The 17,642-nt window shown below is 34.5% G+C and overlaps 1 protein-coding gene across 1 annotated transcript in view; it reads left to right on the top strand.

The window, feature by feature from the left end:
• Positions 1-7,431, top strand: part of LOC122800353 — a 422,686-nt gene extending 415,255 nt beyond the window's left edge. The window contains exons 7-8 of the mRNA XM_044069802.1: positions 6,558-6,854; positions 6,972-7,431. Coding sequence (XP_043925737.1) covers positions 6,558-6,854; positions 6,972-7,431 — 757 coding nt within the window. The remainder of the gene's footprint in view (positions 1-6,557; positions 6,855-6,971) is intronic.
• Positions 7,432-17,642: the final 10,211 nt, after the last annotated feature.

The raw sequence follows: 17,642 nt of genomic DNA, 5'->3' as shown, positions 1-17,642 counted from the left end.
AAACTTGTGGACCCATGTAGTCTTATTCTCACATTTTATATAGATAGCTACAATTTTGTAAACATAATACGAAAGAATTGGGAATTTATAAAAACAGACCTACCTACAGTTAAAGAACTACATGATTTTCCTAGGGTAGTCTTTAAGAAAGGTAGGAATTTGAAGAATCTATTAGAAACTCATAAATCTATAAATTTTAGTACAAAACATGGGGGCATGTTTAAATGTCATATGCTACTAGGTAGAGAATTCCAAATCTTAGCAATATAATGAGAGTAGGTGGATTTTCCAGCATGAATGTGTGCTGTTGAGATTCGTAAGAGGGGCTTATTGTTAGAACGCAGCATTCTGCCACAGCAACAGGGCCCTAGTAAGTTTTGTAATGATGGAGTTTTTGCAGAATGATAGAAGATTTTGTAAGCCATGTTAAGCTGGCACAAATGCAGGAGTTGGGGAAGTTCTAAACAGTTTAGTTGCTTTAGGGCAGAGCAATGGTGCAATCTCAATGAAGTCTTTGCTGCATACCTAGCTATTTTATTGTAACAGGATTCTAGTTTTGTCAGATCAGTTTTCCTGATGATTATAAGTATAGGTGATGCATATAGAAGAGTTGAGGTTAAATGAGTATGGGCAATAGCTATTCTTGCGCTATTTGCGAGATACTGCCTGTTCCTATATAGGTACACAAGTTTTTTGCGTACTTTCTTAATTGAGTGAAACTTATGGATGTCAAATCTCATATTAGTGTCTATTTCCACACTCAGTAGTTTGGTGTGTGGAGAGGGAATGACAGTAGTGTTATTTCTGGAGACAATGTAAAAAGAAAGATCCTGTGGGTATAGTAGCTTTGTTGGGATGGAATAGGATGAGTTTTGTCTTATTGTGGTTTAATATTAAGCAGGAGTTTGTTAGTCAGGACTCTATTTTGAGAAAGGATGATCGGGTGAGTGCTTCTAACTCATGAAGGGTACAGGCAGCACATATTACTGTAGAGTCATCAGCATATTGGATAATCATGGCAGAAGTGGCTGCAGTACAGAGATTGTCTGTAAATATGGAGAAGAGTAGGGGGCCAAGAATAGATCCTCGGAAAACTCCTAGGGTGACTGGAAGTAAGGGAGATAGACTTTGGTGCCAACGTACCACTTGTTGTCTTCCAGTTAAGTAGCTCTGAAACCATGTAAGAGTAGAATGTGATCAGGCTACATCAGAGAGTGCATATTTGTTTGTTTGTTGTGATTCACCATATAAAGATGGAGTGTACATCCTTACCAGTATTCCTATGGTTGTTAACTGTGTTTGTAAATGACATAAGTGTAGTGGTGGTACTGTGGTGTGGGCGGAAGCCATGTTATGTATTGGATAACAACTTATTAGCATTTAGATGATCCATGATTGGCTTATGAACAATTTTTTCAAGTATTTTAGAGAGTGGGAATAGAATTGCAATAGGGCAGTAGTTAGACAATTCAGTAGAATTTCCACCTTTGTGGTTTGGAGTGATGTATGAAATCTTCCAGATGGTGGAAACATATTGTTCGAATGTAGATCTGTTTATTAGAATGAAGACAGGATATGTAATTACTTCAGCAGATAGTTTCAGGAATTCAGGTGGTAAGTGATCTGCAGCTAAAGAAGTGGGTTTTAGTTTTCTAAGAAGTTTTCTAATAATATTTATTAATGCTGGTTGAAAAGAGAAGCTGGACTTGTTTTGGTGGGGTGCAAAGGTTTTTGAGGTATCAGTAGGGGATTGGCTATTAGAGAGATGTAGAATAGTTTCTGTGAAGTAAGTGTTAAACTGTGTAGATATAGAGTCAGAGCTGTTTTATGTACTGGGAGGGGGTGTACCAGCTTTTCCAGGTCGCAGAATGCTGTTAATTGCAGTCCAGAATTTTTGGAGATTATTGTGGTGTTTAACTTGTATTTCAGAGTAATAGTCTATTTTATCCTGTTTTATTTGCTTTTTTGCTTTGTTTCTTAGTTCGCAGTAAGATTGCCTTGTAACTTGGGATTTAATTTTTTGCCAATGTAGCCATGCTTTATCTCTTGCTTTTAGCAGAGACCTGGTATCTTTGCTTAACGATGGGGCAAGGTCTGATTTAACTCTAATGGCCCTGAGAGGGGCATGCTTATCTAGGATAGATACAAAGGTACTAGTGAAGTAATTAGTGGCTTCATCCTGGGGTAGCACTATAAGAGGGGACCAGTTGCAGTGTCTAAGGATATTCTTATCTGCCACTATAGTGTCAATTTATTGGGGTTAAGTCATTGTCTTAGTAGGTATGTTGGGAGATGGTCACTAAGACTGTCTGGGAGACAGCCTGAGTGACGAGAGTGGTCAGGTCTATTTGTAAGTATCCAGTCTAGAATGGAGTGCTTATTTGATGTTTTGTCTATCCTGGTGGGATTTTGCATTAGTGGAGTGATCAACTGTCTCTGAATCCAGGACTCCATTTCTCTTTTCAGATCCTAGTCCAGTCTGTCCATATGAACTCTTCAGATTTTGCTCAGGGAGCAGTGTCCATGGGAGTTCAAATGCAAGGCTTGTGGGCTCTTGGGACACACCAAAGTACATAAACAAAACAGGTGTTGGCAGTGATTCATGCTTAAAAGTACTTTACCACTTATGGACTTTGGGTCCTCTTCTAGTGGTCACAAACACTACAATGATATGATATCTGAACAAGCAATGGAATACAAGGTCATATCCTCTTTTCTGATTGGCAATGATGGCCTGGGAGCTGACCCTATGGCACTTTTTGACTCTTCAGGCCTCATACATTCCACAGTACAAACCACAGTGGCAGACAGACTAAACTGATCCTAGACAGACCATCAGGAGTGGAATCCAGATGTGGGGAACACCTCATGTACATCTGTTTGACTCCTTATAAAACAGAATACTGAAAAGATTCTGTTCAAGAAACCTTTGCAGCCAAGCCTGGAAGATGGATACTCTATCATTCCCATGACTGGGAATGTTCCTGTATACATTTCCAGCCTTTCCAGTGCTTTGCAAGGTACTTCTAAAGATTCAGAAAGAATTACCAAAGATCATTATGGTAACCCCCTTTTGGTTTAGGGAGAGTTGCCACTCTCTTTTAATGGAACTGGCCAATGGCAATTACCCCAAGCTTCCTCATAGACTGGCTCTGTTATGCAGCATCAGGGGAAAATGGTATACCCTAACTTCGAGCAATTGCATCTGACAGCCTGGATGATGCTATTTTGATACCTTTAAGACACTTTACCATGAGGATGCTCAGCAGGTATACAAGGAGATAAGAAGACTTGTATCTAAAAAAAATCTTATGTTTATGAGTGGAAGATTTTCTAGACGGTGCTTAGCCAACAACAGAAGTTTCAAAAGGGTTTTGACCCTCCTGATTTTGAAATATGTCTGTGATTACTTAAGATGGTTTGTCATATGCTTTTATCAAAGTGTATCTTGCAGTCATCTCAGCTTGTCAGCAGATGGACCTCCCTCTTTTATGTGTTTTTTGTGGTTAAACAGTTTATGAAATGAGTATTTCATGTGAGACTCCCTCAAAAGCAAATTCCTTCCTTCCCTGATATTTCAAATTTGTGCTTGAAAAATTGATCTCATTTCCTTTTGAACCTGCCTCTCAGGCTGATTTACAGCTCATTACTTGGAGGACTGTTTTACACATTGCTTTGACAATCTGCAAGGCAAGTCTCTGAGCTGCAAGCTCTCATGGTGGGCCAACCCTATCTGATTTTTCATAAGGTCAGGGTTGGGTTATGCACTGAGCCATCATTCATGCCTAAAGTTATTTCTGATTTTATCTTGAATTAAGCCATCAATATCCCAGTGTTCTATCCTGATCCAAAAACAAGGGAGAAAAGATTCTCCATACTTTGGATATGCACAGGCAGCTCAGGTACTACCTTGATTGGGCAAACCCTTTAGAAATACTGAGCAGCTGTGTGTCTCCTATGCAGAGGATAAGAAATGTCAACCTGTATCTAAGCAAACTATTGCATGATGGTTGTCCTCTACTATTGTTTTCTCGTACTCCCACTATGGTAAGCAAGGTTAAGGCTCACTCTATAGGGCCTTATCCTCTTTTATGACATACTGGAAAGGAATGGACTCTTGAAGCATTCTAGAGGCAGCAACCTGATCCTCTCTTCATATCGTCACAAAACACTACAAACTGGATTCATTTTCAAGGTCTATAGCAGGCTATGCTGGGACTATTCTTTAGGGGCTCCTTGATCCATATCATTCTGCTCCCAGGTAGGGTAAGCTTGGGAATCTACCCAAAATGCCACTGAAGCAGTGAGAATAATGAACATAATACAGTTGTGTAATTCCTACTTACCTGTAACAGTAGATGTTCAAATTCCTCACTACCTCAGTGGCAGCACCCACCCACCTTTCCCCAGACTCTGTATAGCTGAAGTGGGTTTCAGCTTCTTTGATTCAGTTGTTGTTGGATTTGTTTTTTATATGGTCTTGTGATTGGCAGTGAATTTATTCTTGCTAGATGATGCTGGCTTCACATATTTTCCTCTCCTTATTTGTGGAAGCAAGAAACCCTGAATATTTACTTCCTGTGACAACTAACAGCTTCCCACTCAGGATATGCTCAGTCAGTCAGCTGAAAGAAAGAGAGAAGGAGGGAAGTCTGAGCTATTTAAATGTGGCCAGTACTGGGTTACCTTGTAAGACAATCCAAAATGCCTCTGAGGCAGCGAGGAACTCAAACATTGTTACAGGTAAGTAGGACATATGCAGCTGTAGTTTTTCCGTGAATATTCTTATTTTTGGGATATTATCTTGGAGGGCCTGACTGCCATTCTTCCAGATCTCACGATAGTGTAATAACTAGTATGGTCATTGATTTGGACATAAAAGGGGGTGTTTAGTGTGGATATTGCACTATATGCAATTTTCTGCTATAGGGAGATGTACTTAATTGAAGAAAGCTTTTTTATGTTGTTAACAAATTTTTTACTACTAATACAGTGAAGTAATGTCTGTTTTTTTCATCTTTTTGTCCTGCTTCAATAGTTTGCACAGAAGAGATCAAACAGACCTTTTAAGATGTAGTTTCAGTATACCATAACATCTGATTTAAGTCTAACTAAGGTCACCATTTTAATTAAAATGTAGTGTTTTGTTAGCTAAGGGAAATACAATAAGGCACTTTTAACAAAAAAAGAACCTACTTCTTTTGAAATATAATACACTTCACTCTCATGGTCATGTGAGATGGATTATACTATAAATAACTTATAAACTAATGTAACGGTGCTTTTATAATTACCATTGTTTTGACTTTTCTAAATTCTTGTTCACCTTTTTAGTTGATTTATTGCAAATAATTTTGACTTTCATATCCTTAATCATTTTCTTACTTTCTTACTTGCTTAATTGCTATTCATCCATGATTCACATTTTTCTCTATTTGCAATGGTTGCTTGTTTTCAATTTTTTATTCCTTGGAAAGCTAACTGCTGAGACATCGGGTTGTTTGACGTTGTGCAGTATTTATTTTAGCTTAACTGGTAATTTAACAACATAGTATTTGATGAACGGAAAAGGTATGTCCGCTATAAATGATCAGTACTCATTTAAACAATACACAGTTATTCATTCCCAAAACATGTGAAATCATGGGAGGACAAAAATGTCCAAAACCTTGAGAGGTTGCTAGGCAAAACAGTGACACTTCCAAGGTTGCAAGCCCCTCACGAACCAGACTCTCTCTCTCTCTCTATACACACACACACACATATATATATATATATATATATATATATATATATATATATATATATATATATATATATATATATATATATATATATATATATTAACAGTAAGATCTCTATACCTTGCAATGCAGGTAATCTTCCAGGATACTGTAGATTCAGAATTAGTATATATATTCCTCCTATTCGCACTTATATTTTTGCTGTTCTGAGGATAACAGTTATGAGCTTCTGAGTTTCATCAGGCGCCAATGTATCTTGTCATAGCCCCACTATGTTCCGGATGGTATTTCATCAGTGGATGCATAGGAATGCACTACTGTACATGTCAGCATGCCTTCAGGTGCTCTGTGCATTGTTCCTACTGAGGGTGCATAGCAGTATCGTGCTTTGTGTTTCGGTATACCATGAGTACCTTGTGCACTACCTCTTCAAAAGTTACAGGGTACACTTTTCCAACAGGGAGTCTACAATGCTGCCTTGCTGTTTACCTCAGTATTCCATGGGTGTTTGTGTACTGTTTCAAAGGATGGTCAGAGATCCACACCACTGTTCACCTTCGAAATATCTGCATGGTGCCTTACATATTATTCTTAAAGAGAGTCTGCAGTGCTGCTCTGCTGTGTACCTCAGTATTCCTTAGGTGCCTTGTGCACTACTCCTACAGCCAGTGGCCAGTGCTGTAAAGATGTGTATCCTGTACTTCCCCACTTGGTAAGGGTATTTCCAATGTTGTACTGCTGTGGACCTACTACAGAGGGTGTACAATGCTGACCTGCTGTCCATTTCAGTATACATGTAAGTGCTTTGTGCAGTACTGGTACAGAAGATATAAGGTACTGCATTGCAATGCACCTCAGTATACATGTGAGTGCCTTGTGCAGTACTGGTAAAGAAGATGTAAGGTACTGCACTGCAGAGCACCTCAGTATACATGTGAGTGCCTTGTGCAGTACTGGTAAAGAAGATATAAGGTACTGCACTGCAGTGCACCTCAGTATACATGTGAGTGCCTTGTGCAGTACTGGTACAGAAGATGTAAAGGACTGGTCAGCAGTGCACCTCAGTAAACATGTGAGTGCCTTGTGCAGTACTGGTACAGAAGATATAAGGTACTGCACTGCAGTGCACCTCAGTATACATGTGAGTGCCTTGTGCAGTACTGGTACAAAAGATGTAAAGTACTGATCAGCAGTGCACCTCAGTATACATGTAAGTGCCTTGTGCAGTACTGGTAAAGAAGATATAAGGTACTGCATTGCAGTGCACTTCAGCATACATGTGAGTACCTTGTGTAGTACTGGTACAGAAGATATAAGGTACTGCATTGCAGTGCACCTCAGTATACATGTGAGTGCCTTGTGCAGTACTGGTACAGAAGATATAAGGTACTGCATTGCAGTGCACCTCAGTATACATGTGAGTGCCTTGTGCAGTACTGGTACAGAAAATGTAAAATACTGGTCAGCAGTGCACATCAGTATACATGTGAGTGCCTTGTGCAGTACTGGTACAGAAGATATAAGGTACTGCATTGCAGTACACCTCAGTATACATGTGAGTGCCTTGTGCAGTACTGGTACAGAAGATGTAAAGTACTGGTCATCAGTGCACCTCTATACATGTGAGTGCCTTGTGCAGTATTGGTACAGAAGATATAAGGTACTGCATTGCAGTGCACCTCAGTAAACATGTGAGTGCCTTGTGCAGTACTGGTAAAGACGATGTAAGGTACTGGTCAACAGAGCACCTCAGTATACCCTTGGGTGCCTTGTATATTATTCCCTCAAGGGTTGCACAGTGGTGCAGTGCTGTAGACCTTCTCCATTCTCCCAAAGTGTCTTGTCACTCTTTCTACTTAGGGAGCACAGTGCTACCCTACCATGCACTTAATTATATGGTCACTATATAACAGACTGTCTTGTGCACTATTTATACACAAGGTAGATAATACTGCGCTTTTGTGCACCAGAGTATATAACAAGGTGATTTGTGTACTATTCATACAGATGGTACATAGAGCTACTATGCTGTACTTCTTCTATCTGGACACCTCTCAACCTCTTAGTGCTAGAAATCTGGACAAAGCCTGACATAATGGGGGGGCAAAGGCCCCAAAATAGGGACAGATTTTAAATATTGGTCTCATATACATGAAACCTTGCTAGAATAACAGGATTTGTGTTAACTCATTCACTCCAATGAATCTCAGCAAGTTTGCACTGTGGCTTTTAACTGGCAGAGCCTAAGCCTTTGACAGAATCAAATTATACCGTCACATTTCAAGCAAATGTTCATATCTCTGGTACCATAGGGGTTATGAAAGAAGTATAAATGGCAAACATTCAGCACAAACAATTTTTATAGTGGTAGTATTCTTTAAGGTCAACAGTCACAGTCAACAAAGCAACTATTACATTTTTAATATTTTTAAACAACTTAAAATATCTCAGCAGCCACTCAAGTTACACACATACTGTCAGCAGCATTTTATTCATCTAGCTAAGAGCTTTCATTTGAGGCTAAGGAGTTCCATCTGTGTTACTTGGTTATTAACATATTTCAAAAAAGGTGAAAATTATATCTATATAAATGAATGTCATAAAAACAATTAATATCTATTCACGTGGACTAGACAGAGGTCAAATATTAATGCAGTTGAGTTTGCCATTGTGTAAGCTTTAAGATTATATCTATTAAAATCTTGGACATAGCATGGTTTTGGAATTATTGATGCAAATATGAACAAGCAATATCTGACACCTAGATAAGTCAGTAGGAGTTAACTGCAGATGAACTTAGAGGCGTCACTCTGATGTAATGAGTTAATTTTTTTTTTCTTTTTTTTTTTTTTTTCAAAACAGGTTTATTGTTTTAACATATAAGAGAAATATCATAACAATTTTATACAAGTAATTAAAAATAGGTATTATTATAATATTCAACAAAACAACTAAAGTATTTACAAAGACATCCACTACAATCAGATCAATTAATTAAACTAAAATACCATGTTATTGAAATTAAATTTTTTTTAACAAATTTTGTAAATTATCCCATACAATATAATAAGATGTTTTTCTATTTGTTCTTGTCCTAATTGTGTCTATTTCCACATGGCACACTATATTCATAACATTTTTAAATTCATTGAACGAAGGAGGTGTATCTGAAATCCAATTTCTAGTTATTATTTTCCTAGCCACTGCTAGAATAGACCATAACAAGGGAAGCTTAACCTTTTTAACACTTTGAGGTACAGGTGTGTTGAATAATATAAGATATTTAGAAATAATGAAATTATCTGTAAAAAGAGCCTGCAAAAATTCATTAATTGACTTCCAGTATTCTTTCAATTTTATACAGTCATAAAACATATGAGCCCAGTCAGCATTAATTTCTACATTACATCTCTTACATAAATTATCTTTATTATTTATTTTATTCATCATCAAAGGTGTATAAAAAGATCTATGTAAAAATTTCCATGTATAAAGTCTCCAGACAATGGAAGACGTAGTTCTATAAGCAGATTCCAATATATATTGTTTATCTTGTTGATTTGGTGGGTCCCCATTAATAGAAGTGAAATAATTCCAGTATGAATCTACACTGTAAAAAGTTTCTTGTCTGATAATTTTATGTATGTATGAAAGTTTACCTTTATCAGAAACTTTATGTTGTAAATTTAATATCAAGTAATCAATCAGTGTTGGAATAGATTCTTTAACTGTTATAGACATTAGATCTATTTTATTAATGAGATGTTGTCTAAAGGTCTGAACCTCTAACCAGCAAGTTTCTCTTAGATCAAATTTTGTTTTAAGAAATCTAGATTTCTAACTTTATTATCAGATATCAACTGATACCAGTACTTTAGATCATTATCTATAGTTAAATGAGTTCCTTCAGAAGTAGATGACAAAAGCATACCCTGAGTATACATTATAGGAATACAATAAAATTCCATTCCTATACTTAGGGTGCATGAATATAAAGTTACGATAACTAATAATAATATTTAATGGGTAACAAACCATATGTTTAGGTGTAATAGGTGAAGTACAAAATTCCTTTAATAACCATAACATGGAGTTATTTACAATCATATTTTTATGTGTTAAGGAGATTTTCATGAAGTGCATACTAATTAGCTCCCAATAATCTTTCCATTTTGTGACATATGACTGATCTATTAATAAAGTAATAACTTTTACAATAGAAGAGATAGTATATAAATTAAAGTCTGGAAAATAAATACCCCCTTGAGACCAGCTATTAGTATGTTTCTTTAATGCAATCCTAGGTCTATTAGGTGCCCATAGGAAATTTAACATTAGTGTATTCAGTTTCTTGATAATTATTTTTGTAGGTGGAAGTATTATTGATTGTATTAAGTATAAAATCCTGGGGAATATTATCATTTTAATAATTGTAAGTCTCTCCTCCATAGTAAAAAACATATTATTCCAGGTATTAAAAAGATTTTGTATATTAAGAAAATAGGTATTATAATTATTATATATAATAGATTTAATATCTATAGATAGTATTATACCTAAATAAGTTATCTGACCTGAATTGGGTACATATTTAGTAAAATCACTAATGAGAATATTTTTCGTGTATATATAGGTAGTATTTTAGTTTTTCTTCATTGAATATTAAACCAGAAATACTTTTAAAATTCATCATTTTATCAAATAGAGACTGCATAGAAGAATTAGATCCTGCTGATGTAATTAGAACATCATCTGCAAAAAGTTGAATTTTGGATGTTGTATTTTCATCTATTTCAAAACCCTCTATGTCAGTACTGTTTCTGATCAAATTAGCCCAAGGCTCCATTACTAAAGTGAATAATAGTGGAGAAAGTGGACATCCTTGTTTTGTACCTTTAAGAATGGGTATTTTTGTGAAACATATGTTCCTACCTTAATATAAGCCAACGTTCCTTTGTATAAATGCTCAATTAGATTTACAAATGCATCTGAGAAGTTTGTGCACTTCATTAAGGTAAACAGATAGTCCCAACTTACTGAATCAAATGCTGAACTTATATCAAGACTAATAAGTGTTAAATCTTTCTTTTTCCTATTTGCAAAATCTATTAATGTTAAAGTTCTTCTTATATTATCAAAAGTATTTCTATTTACAATGAAGCCTGTCTGATCTATATCTATAATGCCGGAAATGATTGTCTTCAATCTATCAGCAAAGATACTCATAAACATTTTATAATCAACATTAAGTAATGAGATGGGCCAATATGAAGAACATCTAGTTGGATCTTTATTAGGTTTCAAAATTGGTGAAATAAATGTATATTGCCAAGATGGGGGGGTTATTAACTCAGACTGGGCCAAAATAAAAACCTTATGTATTAATGAATATGTACTTTTAGAAAGGATTTTATATATCTCTGGTATAATACCATCATTACCCGGTGCTTTGTTTGATTTAAGCTTATTTATTTGTGTAATAACTTCTGTATATGAAATACTCTTGTCCAATAGTTTAATCTGTTGTTTATTAAGCTTTTTATTCATGTTTGTGGTTATAAACTCCTTTATTTTATCTTTAGGTTCCATGTTAATGTTATTATGGTTAATTTTGTGAAAGTGATTTCTAAATTCATCTAGTATTTCTGGTATACTAGAAACATTCTTCTTTCCTTAGAGAAAAGATTTCTTTGATATGGTTTTGTTTATTCAACCTTTTTGTTTTATTTTTAAGTCTATGTAAGTATTTGGGGCTTATTGAATAAGACAAAAACTTGTATTTCTCTAAAGTTATTTTAACTTTATGAGTTAAAATTTCTTTGTATTTCTCATTTAGTTTGTTTATTTCTTCAATAACTTTCTTGTCCATAATATTTTCTTTATTATTATGTTTATAAGAGTCTAATTTACTTTGAATATCTAACAATTCCTTATCCCAAGATTTCCTTTTATTATTATACCATCTGATACTTTGTCCATATAGATATGATTTTAAGGCATCCCAAACATAAACAATGGAGACTTCAGGAGTATTATTTATGTCTAAAAATGTTTTACTTCTGAAAGTATATATTCTTTATAGTCTTTTAGTTGAGTTAAGTATGCTGGTATCCTTTTGATCTGAACATTATGAGTATTTTTTATCCTGAATTCAAAAACAATTGAATTATGATCAGATATAGGACATGAAATGATTTTGGAATTAATTAAATCTGTTACCATCTGGTTAGAAATAAAGACCCTATCTATTTTTGAATAAGTTTTGTATCTGTTAGAAAAAATGGTGTATGGTAATGACTTTGAATCTATCTGATTATTAATATCATTCAAATGATAAGAATTAGCAAAATCATTTAAATGTTTTGCATTAGATGTAATTCTTCTTTTCCCTATAGTGGTAGTATCACTTTCATGTAGTATACAATTAAAGTCACCAGCTAAAATAATATCTCCTATAGAGAATGATATGATCTTATCAAGATGATGTTTCACTGTACTAATACCTATTCCAGGTATCCAATATACATTAATTAAAGTGTAAGTCTTCCCATTAATTTGTATTGTAACCATACAAAACATTCCTTTGTCATCCTGATAAGACTTAATGGTTTTAGGAATGGGCATACTTTTATTCCATAAAATAGCCACTCCTCTTTTTTTCTGAGTGTGCTCTGAACTAACCAATACTGTATATTTGTTTGTGGCTAGTTTATCAATATCTTTTTTCAAGAGATGGGTTTCTTGCAGGAAGACTAAGTTGGCCTTATGTAAATTAATGTATCTTATTAGGCTTGCCCTTTTACATGGATTATTCAATCCATTAATGTTTAAAGAAATTCCTTTTAAAGATGTCATTTGGCATTTTTAAAACTTAAGAATCTTATGATCAAAATAACAAATAACAAGATAAGTAATGTCACATTTCCTCCTTTAGGTGTACCTTTAAATATAGCTGTATTTATTGAATCTCTTATGGGCTTTCATATAGGATTCAATTTTGTTTGTAGTGACAATGAATGTACAAAATATATTGTGGATGTCAAAACTATATACAAATAACAATGAACAAGTGAAAATAATGTAAGGATTAAACCTTGCATCCAGCCTGAGTTATAAACTCCAACTTAGAGTAGTATTTACCACTCAAGTTAACCCCCTACCCTAAGCAGCAGTACCTCAGCTACCACCTTATCAATTTAATACTAGTTATATTTAACTGAGGTTAACAGTTTTCAGTTCAATTATCTAGCAAGACAAGACTACACATTTGGTAAAACAGCATCATATAAACTAAAATAAACCTTTTTTTTTTTTTTTTTAAACTGTTCATGCTACTATATACATCCATGTAATATAAAACACTTGTATTCAAATAGCATTCAAATAATCTTGATGTTAGAAATCAAGAGGAGAGAAAATAGGTTCTAACATTCATTTAAATCAAAAACTTTGGCTAATATGATTCAGACATTACATATATTAAGATGCATCTATTTTCTGTCATGTAAATGCAATTAACAGCTTCCAAAAAAACATTGAATTGCTTGTATATGAGCATTTACTCAAACTCATTATTGTCAATAGAATAAAGTATTATATTCATAGAAATTGTTATAAATCATACTGCATAGTTATGCAGATTCTCAGAAACACTTATATATATATATATATATATATATATATATACATACACACACACACACACACACACACACACACACACACACACACACACACACATATATATATATATATATATATATACCCACACACACACACACACACACACACACACACACACACACACACACACACATATATATATATATATATATATATATATACACACATACACACACACACACACACACACATATACATATATATATATATATATATATATATATATATATATATACATACACACACACACACACACACACACACATATATATATATATATATATATATATATATATATATATATATATATATATATATATATGTGTATACACACACACACACACACACACACACACACACACACACACATACACACACACACACACACACACACACACACACACACACACACACACACACACACACACACACACACACACACACACACACACACACATATATATATATCTGATCTCACTGAGTTATGTCCTTACTGAGCACTATCTTACTTGCTGTCCCTACAATAAATCTGTCTGCTTTATACAAAATAATGCACAACAAACACATTTTAGTAACCAGATTTTACAACCATGCTATACTACTGCTTTAAAATATATCACATGACAATTTCTTCCAGTATAGAGTTATAAAATTATTTATGCTTGTCAATCAGATGAATTAAATGAGTTATAGTAATGTATATGTTTGGAACATAAGTTTTTAACACAGATTATTAAGCTGCTGTTAAGTAGATTTTCAAAAACACTTGAATAAATGTTTCATTTTCTATGCCTTCTAAAATAAGGCATTTACTTACTACAAGAAACTGTATCATTTAAACTCATTATAACTGACATATTTTATGAATTATATCATAGCTATTTAAGTAATTATATAAAATAACTCACATTTAGATGTTAAAGAGTTCATTTTCCTTCACATAGTCGCATTTGTATCATTTCTATTTCCTGGTAGAGTGTCATTGCTGAATCTGTGATGTGTCAGTGTGATATCTAGGTCAAAGGTGAGACTAGCTGCTTTCAGCTTCTCTGTGAGAATTCTGAGAGTTGAAGCTTTTGAAGTAGCTCATGGACACTGTGCATGAGACAACCCACATCCCAGATTGTCTCTCTTAACATTTTGGTGGGAAACTTATTAAAAACTAGTGGCAAACATTCATTTAGCAGTGTAAATGCATCTAAACATGACAAAACCTTCACAATGTATTTTACAGGTTATTACAGCCTCTATGTAAGTGAAATTAAGCCCAAAATTATTAATAAGTAATAAAACTCAATATTTTTGTCCCAACTCAATTTTTATGCAAATCTTATTATTTACTGTGTCTATATGATCAAAAGCATTTCTATATATTAATAAATAAAAGAAAAAGAGAGTAGAAAGTAAAAGGGTGTAAGGCAGAAATAAAAAAATGTAAGAGAAAGCTATAAGAAGTATATACAATGAAATATTACTTACTGTTTATATTAATAGAGTTAAAAATAAAACATATTATTTACTATTATTTAGTTCTAATTATTATTAGTTAAAGCATGACAGATAATTTACAAACAAGCATAAGCAGTGTAATCAAGAAAGTATAATTAGGAATAGCATTTGAAGAACATATAAACTTTTTACAAGGAATAAATATGTTATTATTCTAGTAATCATATTTTCATTACTCTTCTCTCCCTGCCTTCCCCCACCCTTCACCCACTACATAATCTAAATAGAATGTCATTGTTTAAACAAAGAAAAGAAGAAAAGGAGAAGAAAAAATTAAAAGATAAAGAAAAAATGTATCAAATTACTAACCTTACTTCTCCTTTTCAGAAAGAGAAACAAGTTGAATCACAACTTGCCATTAAATCTCCAGATATGTTGACTAGTTATGAAACAAAACATTTCTTTGCACACAGAGAATAACTTTGATTAAATCTTTTTCAAAATATTTGTTGCTTCTTGGAAATGCAGGAACTATATTTAAAAAGATTAATAATGAAATAAAATGATGAGAGAAAAAAAACCTAGAACAAATCATTTGTTTTAGTCTCTTCTTCTTCTCTGAAGTCTTCCACGAAGTTTCAGTTGCCAGTCTCTTTAATGAAGGACTAGCCCATTCCATTTCTTCTATTTTATCCAAAATCTTATTTTTTGATAAACAGTAAAGCAGAGTCTAAGTCATCGAAAATTTTAGGACCATCAGGAAGGAAGATTTTAAGCTTGGCAGGAAACAGAAGGTATGTTTTAAACTGTGCTTTTTAAGCTCCCTTATTAGTGGCAGAAAACTTTTCTTTTAGCTATTACCATGGAAGAATAGTCATTGTCAAAACGCACAGTTGTCTCATTAATCTTAACAGGAGCTTTAGCCCAAGCAGATTTAAGAACCATCTCTTTATCAAAAGATGATAAAAATCTAACTATAACTGATCTAGGATAGTTTTTGTTAGAGTTAGTATTAGCTATGGATCTATGTGCTCTTTCGATACCAAAAGAGAATGCTTCTGGTAAGTCTAAAGTTTTAGGGAGCCATGTTGTTAAAAAAGAAGTAATATTGTTACCTTCAATATTTTCTGGCAGTCCAAAAATCCTAATGTTATTGCGTCTAGATCTATTTTCCAGGTCATCCAGCTTTGTTTGTAAATGTGTATTTTGTTTCAGTAGAAACTCAATGTTGATTTCCTCTTCTTGTATTCTATTTTCCATGTCATTCACAGCTTCTTCTATGCCTGTCATCTGGATCTTCTGTTGTTGCAGGTCTATATGTAACAAGTCTATTTGTTTTGTAGTTTTTTCTATGAAGGTGTCTATTTTAGTATCCATTTTATCCATCTTAGCAGTAAGTTGTGGATTATAATTATCAGAGACTGAAGTTCTTTCTTGATGCTGGAGTCTTGAGAATTTGTCTTACTGGAACTCATTTCAGACTGATAAACTGACAGGAAAATTTCCAAAGTGATTTCTGACAGGAATATTGTTAAGATTTCCTTTCTTTTTTAGATATAGTTCAAGAACTATATAAAACAAACATATTTAGAAAGAAAATTACTTCAAAAATTAATTTTTTAAGTAATTAATTCCTGTCAGTGTAATGAAATTGGTGGAGCTGAAGAAATCTGCTGCTATCCTGTGTTCATCCTTGGCCACACCCAGTTAACATGCATTTTCTGAAGGATTTGAAGTCTGAAACTTATATGTACATCATTATTTAGTGACTTCAGTTCTTAGATCATTCCAGTGATTTACCAGAAAACGACATTTTTTTGAGGAATAGACGAAAAATATGAGGCAAAAATTTGGACATTATGTGAAAATCTGGACAGTTAAGAGGTATTCCTATCTGTCATGATGCCTTGCACTGTATTCCTATAGATCGTGCATGGCGATGGGCTTCTGGGTTCACCTCAGCATTCTCTGTGCACTCTGTGTGTGATTTCTACAGATGTAATACTTTACATGCCACTAAGGCATTGCCTTGGTGGTTAGTATGTCCCCCCAGTCACTGTAATACTTTGACCCATTATGACCTACCCTCAGTAGTGTGTTCCACCCACCCCACTATCATTGTAATACTTTAAATGCCATTATGACACTGCTGTGGTGGCTAGTGTGCCGCCCAATCACCGTAATACTTTTAAGTACAATTATGGCACTGCCCTCATGGCTAGTAATTCTCTCCACCCTCAAGCCCTGTCCTGAAGTTGGAACAGTTAAGGCCCTAAAAGTATGAGTCCCCTGGTGTCTAGTGACTTCCCCCATGCCTTATTCCCATACTGATGCCTGTGCCATTAAGGTACTTAAGTCAAATTTATTCCTGATGTCTAAGGATTCCCTCCACCCCTGATTCCTGTACTGATGCTGGTGCTATTAAGGCACTTGTCAAATGTATCCAAGTAGTCCACTGATTGCCCTCACCCCCATCCCCATACCATGATTATGGTAGGTAGTTTAATATGGCCATTTATAGTGATGTGGTGGGGCCGGCTATGCTGACCTGCATGGCCAAATGACATGATGTACTGATGGTGGTTCCAGGGGGGAGGGAGCACATGGCTAATTAGCATATGTCTCTCTCACAGACTGCCTCATTAGCATTCAGCACAGCTGTAGAGTCAGCCTAACAGTGTTACATGCCTTTATGTTACTGGACTGTGCAGCACCATGTTAGGGCCTCCTTCCATCACCAGCATACTTTGAATATGTTCAGAGAGA

Source organism: Protopterus annectens, chromosome 4.part0, assembly GCF_019279795.1.
Source record: "Protopterus annectens isolate FY-2018-M chromosome 4.part0, PAN1.0, whole genome shotgun sequence".
In the NCBI taxonomy this organism is placed as follows: Eukaryota; Metazoa; Chordata; order Ceratodontiformes; family Protopteridae; genus Protopterus; species Protopterus annectens.
This window is presented reverse-complemented; position numbering and strand designations above follow the sequence as displayed.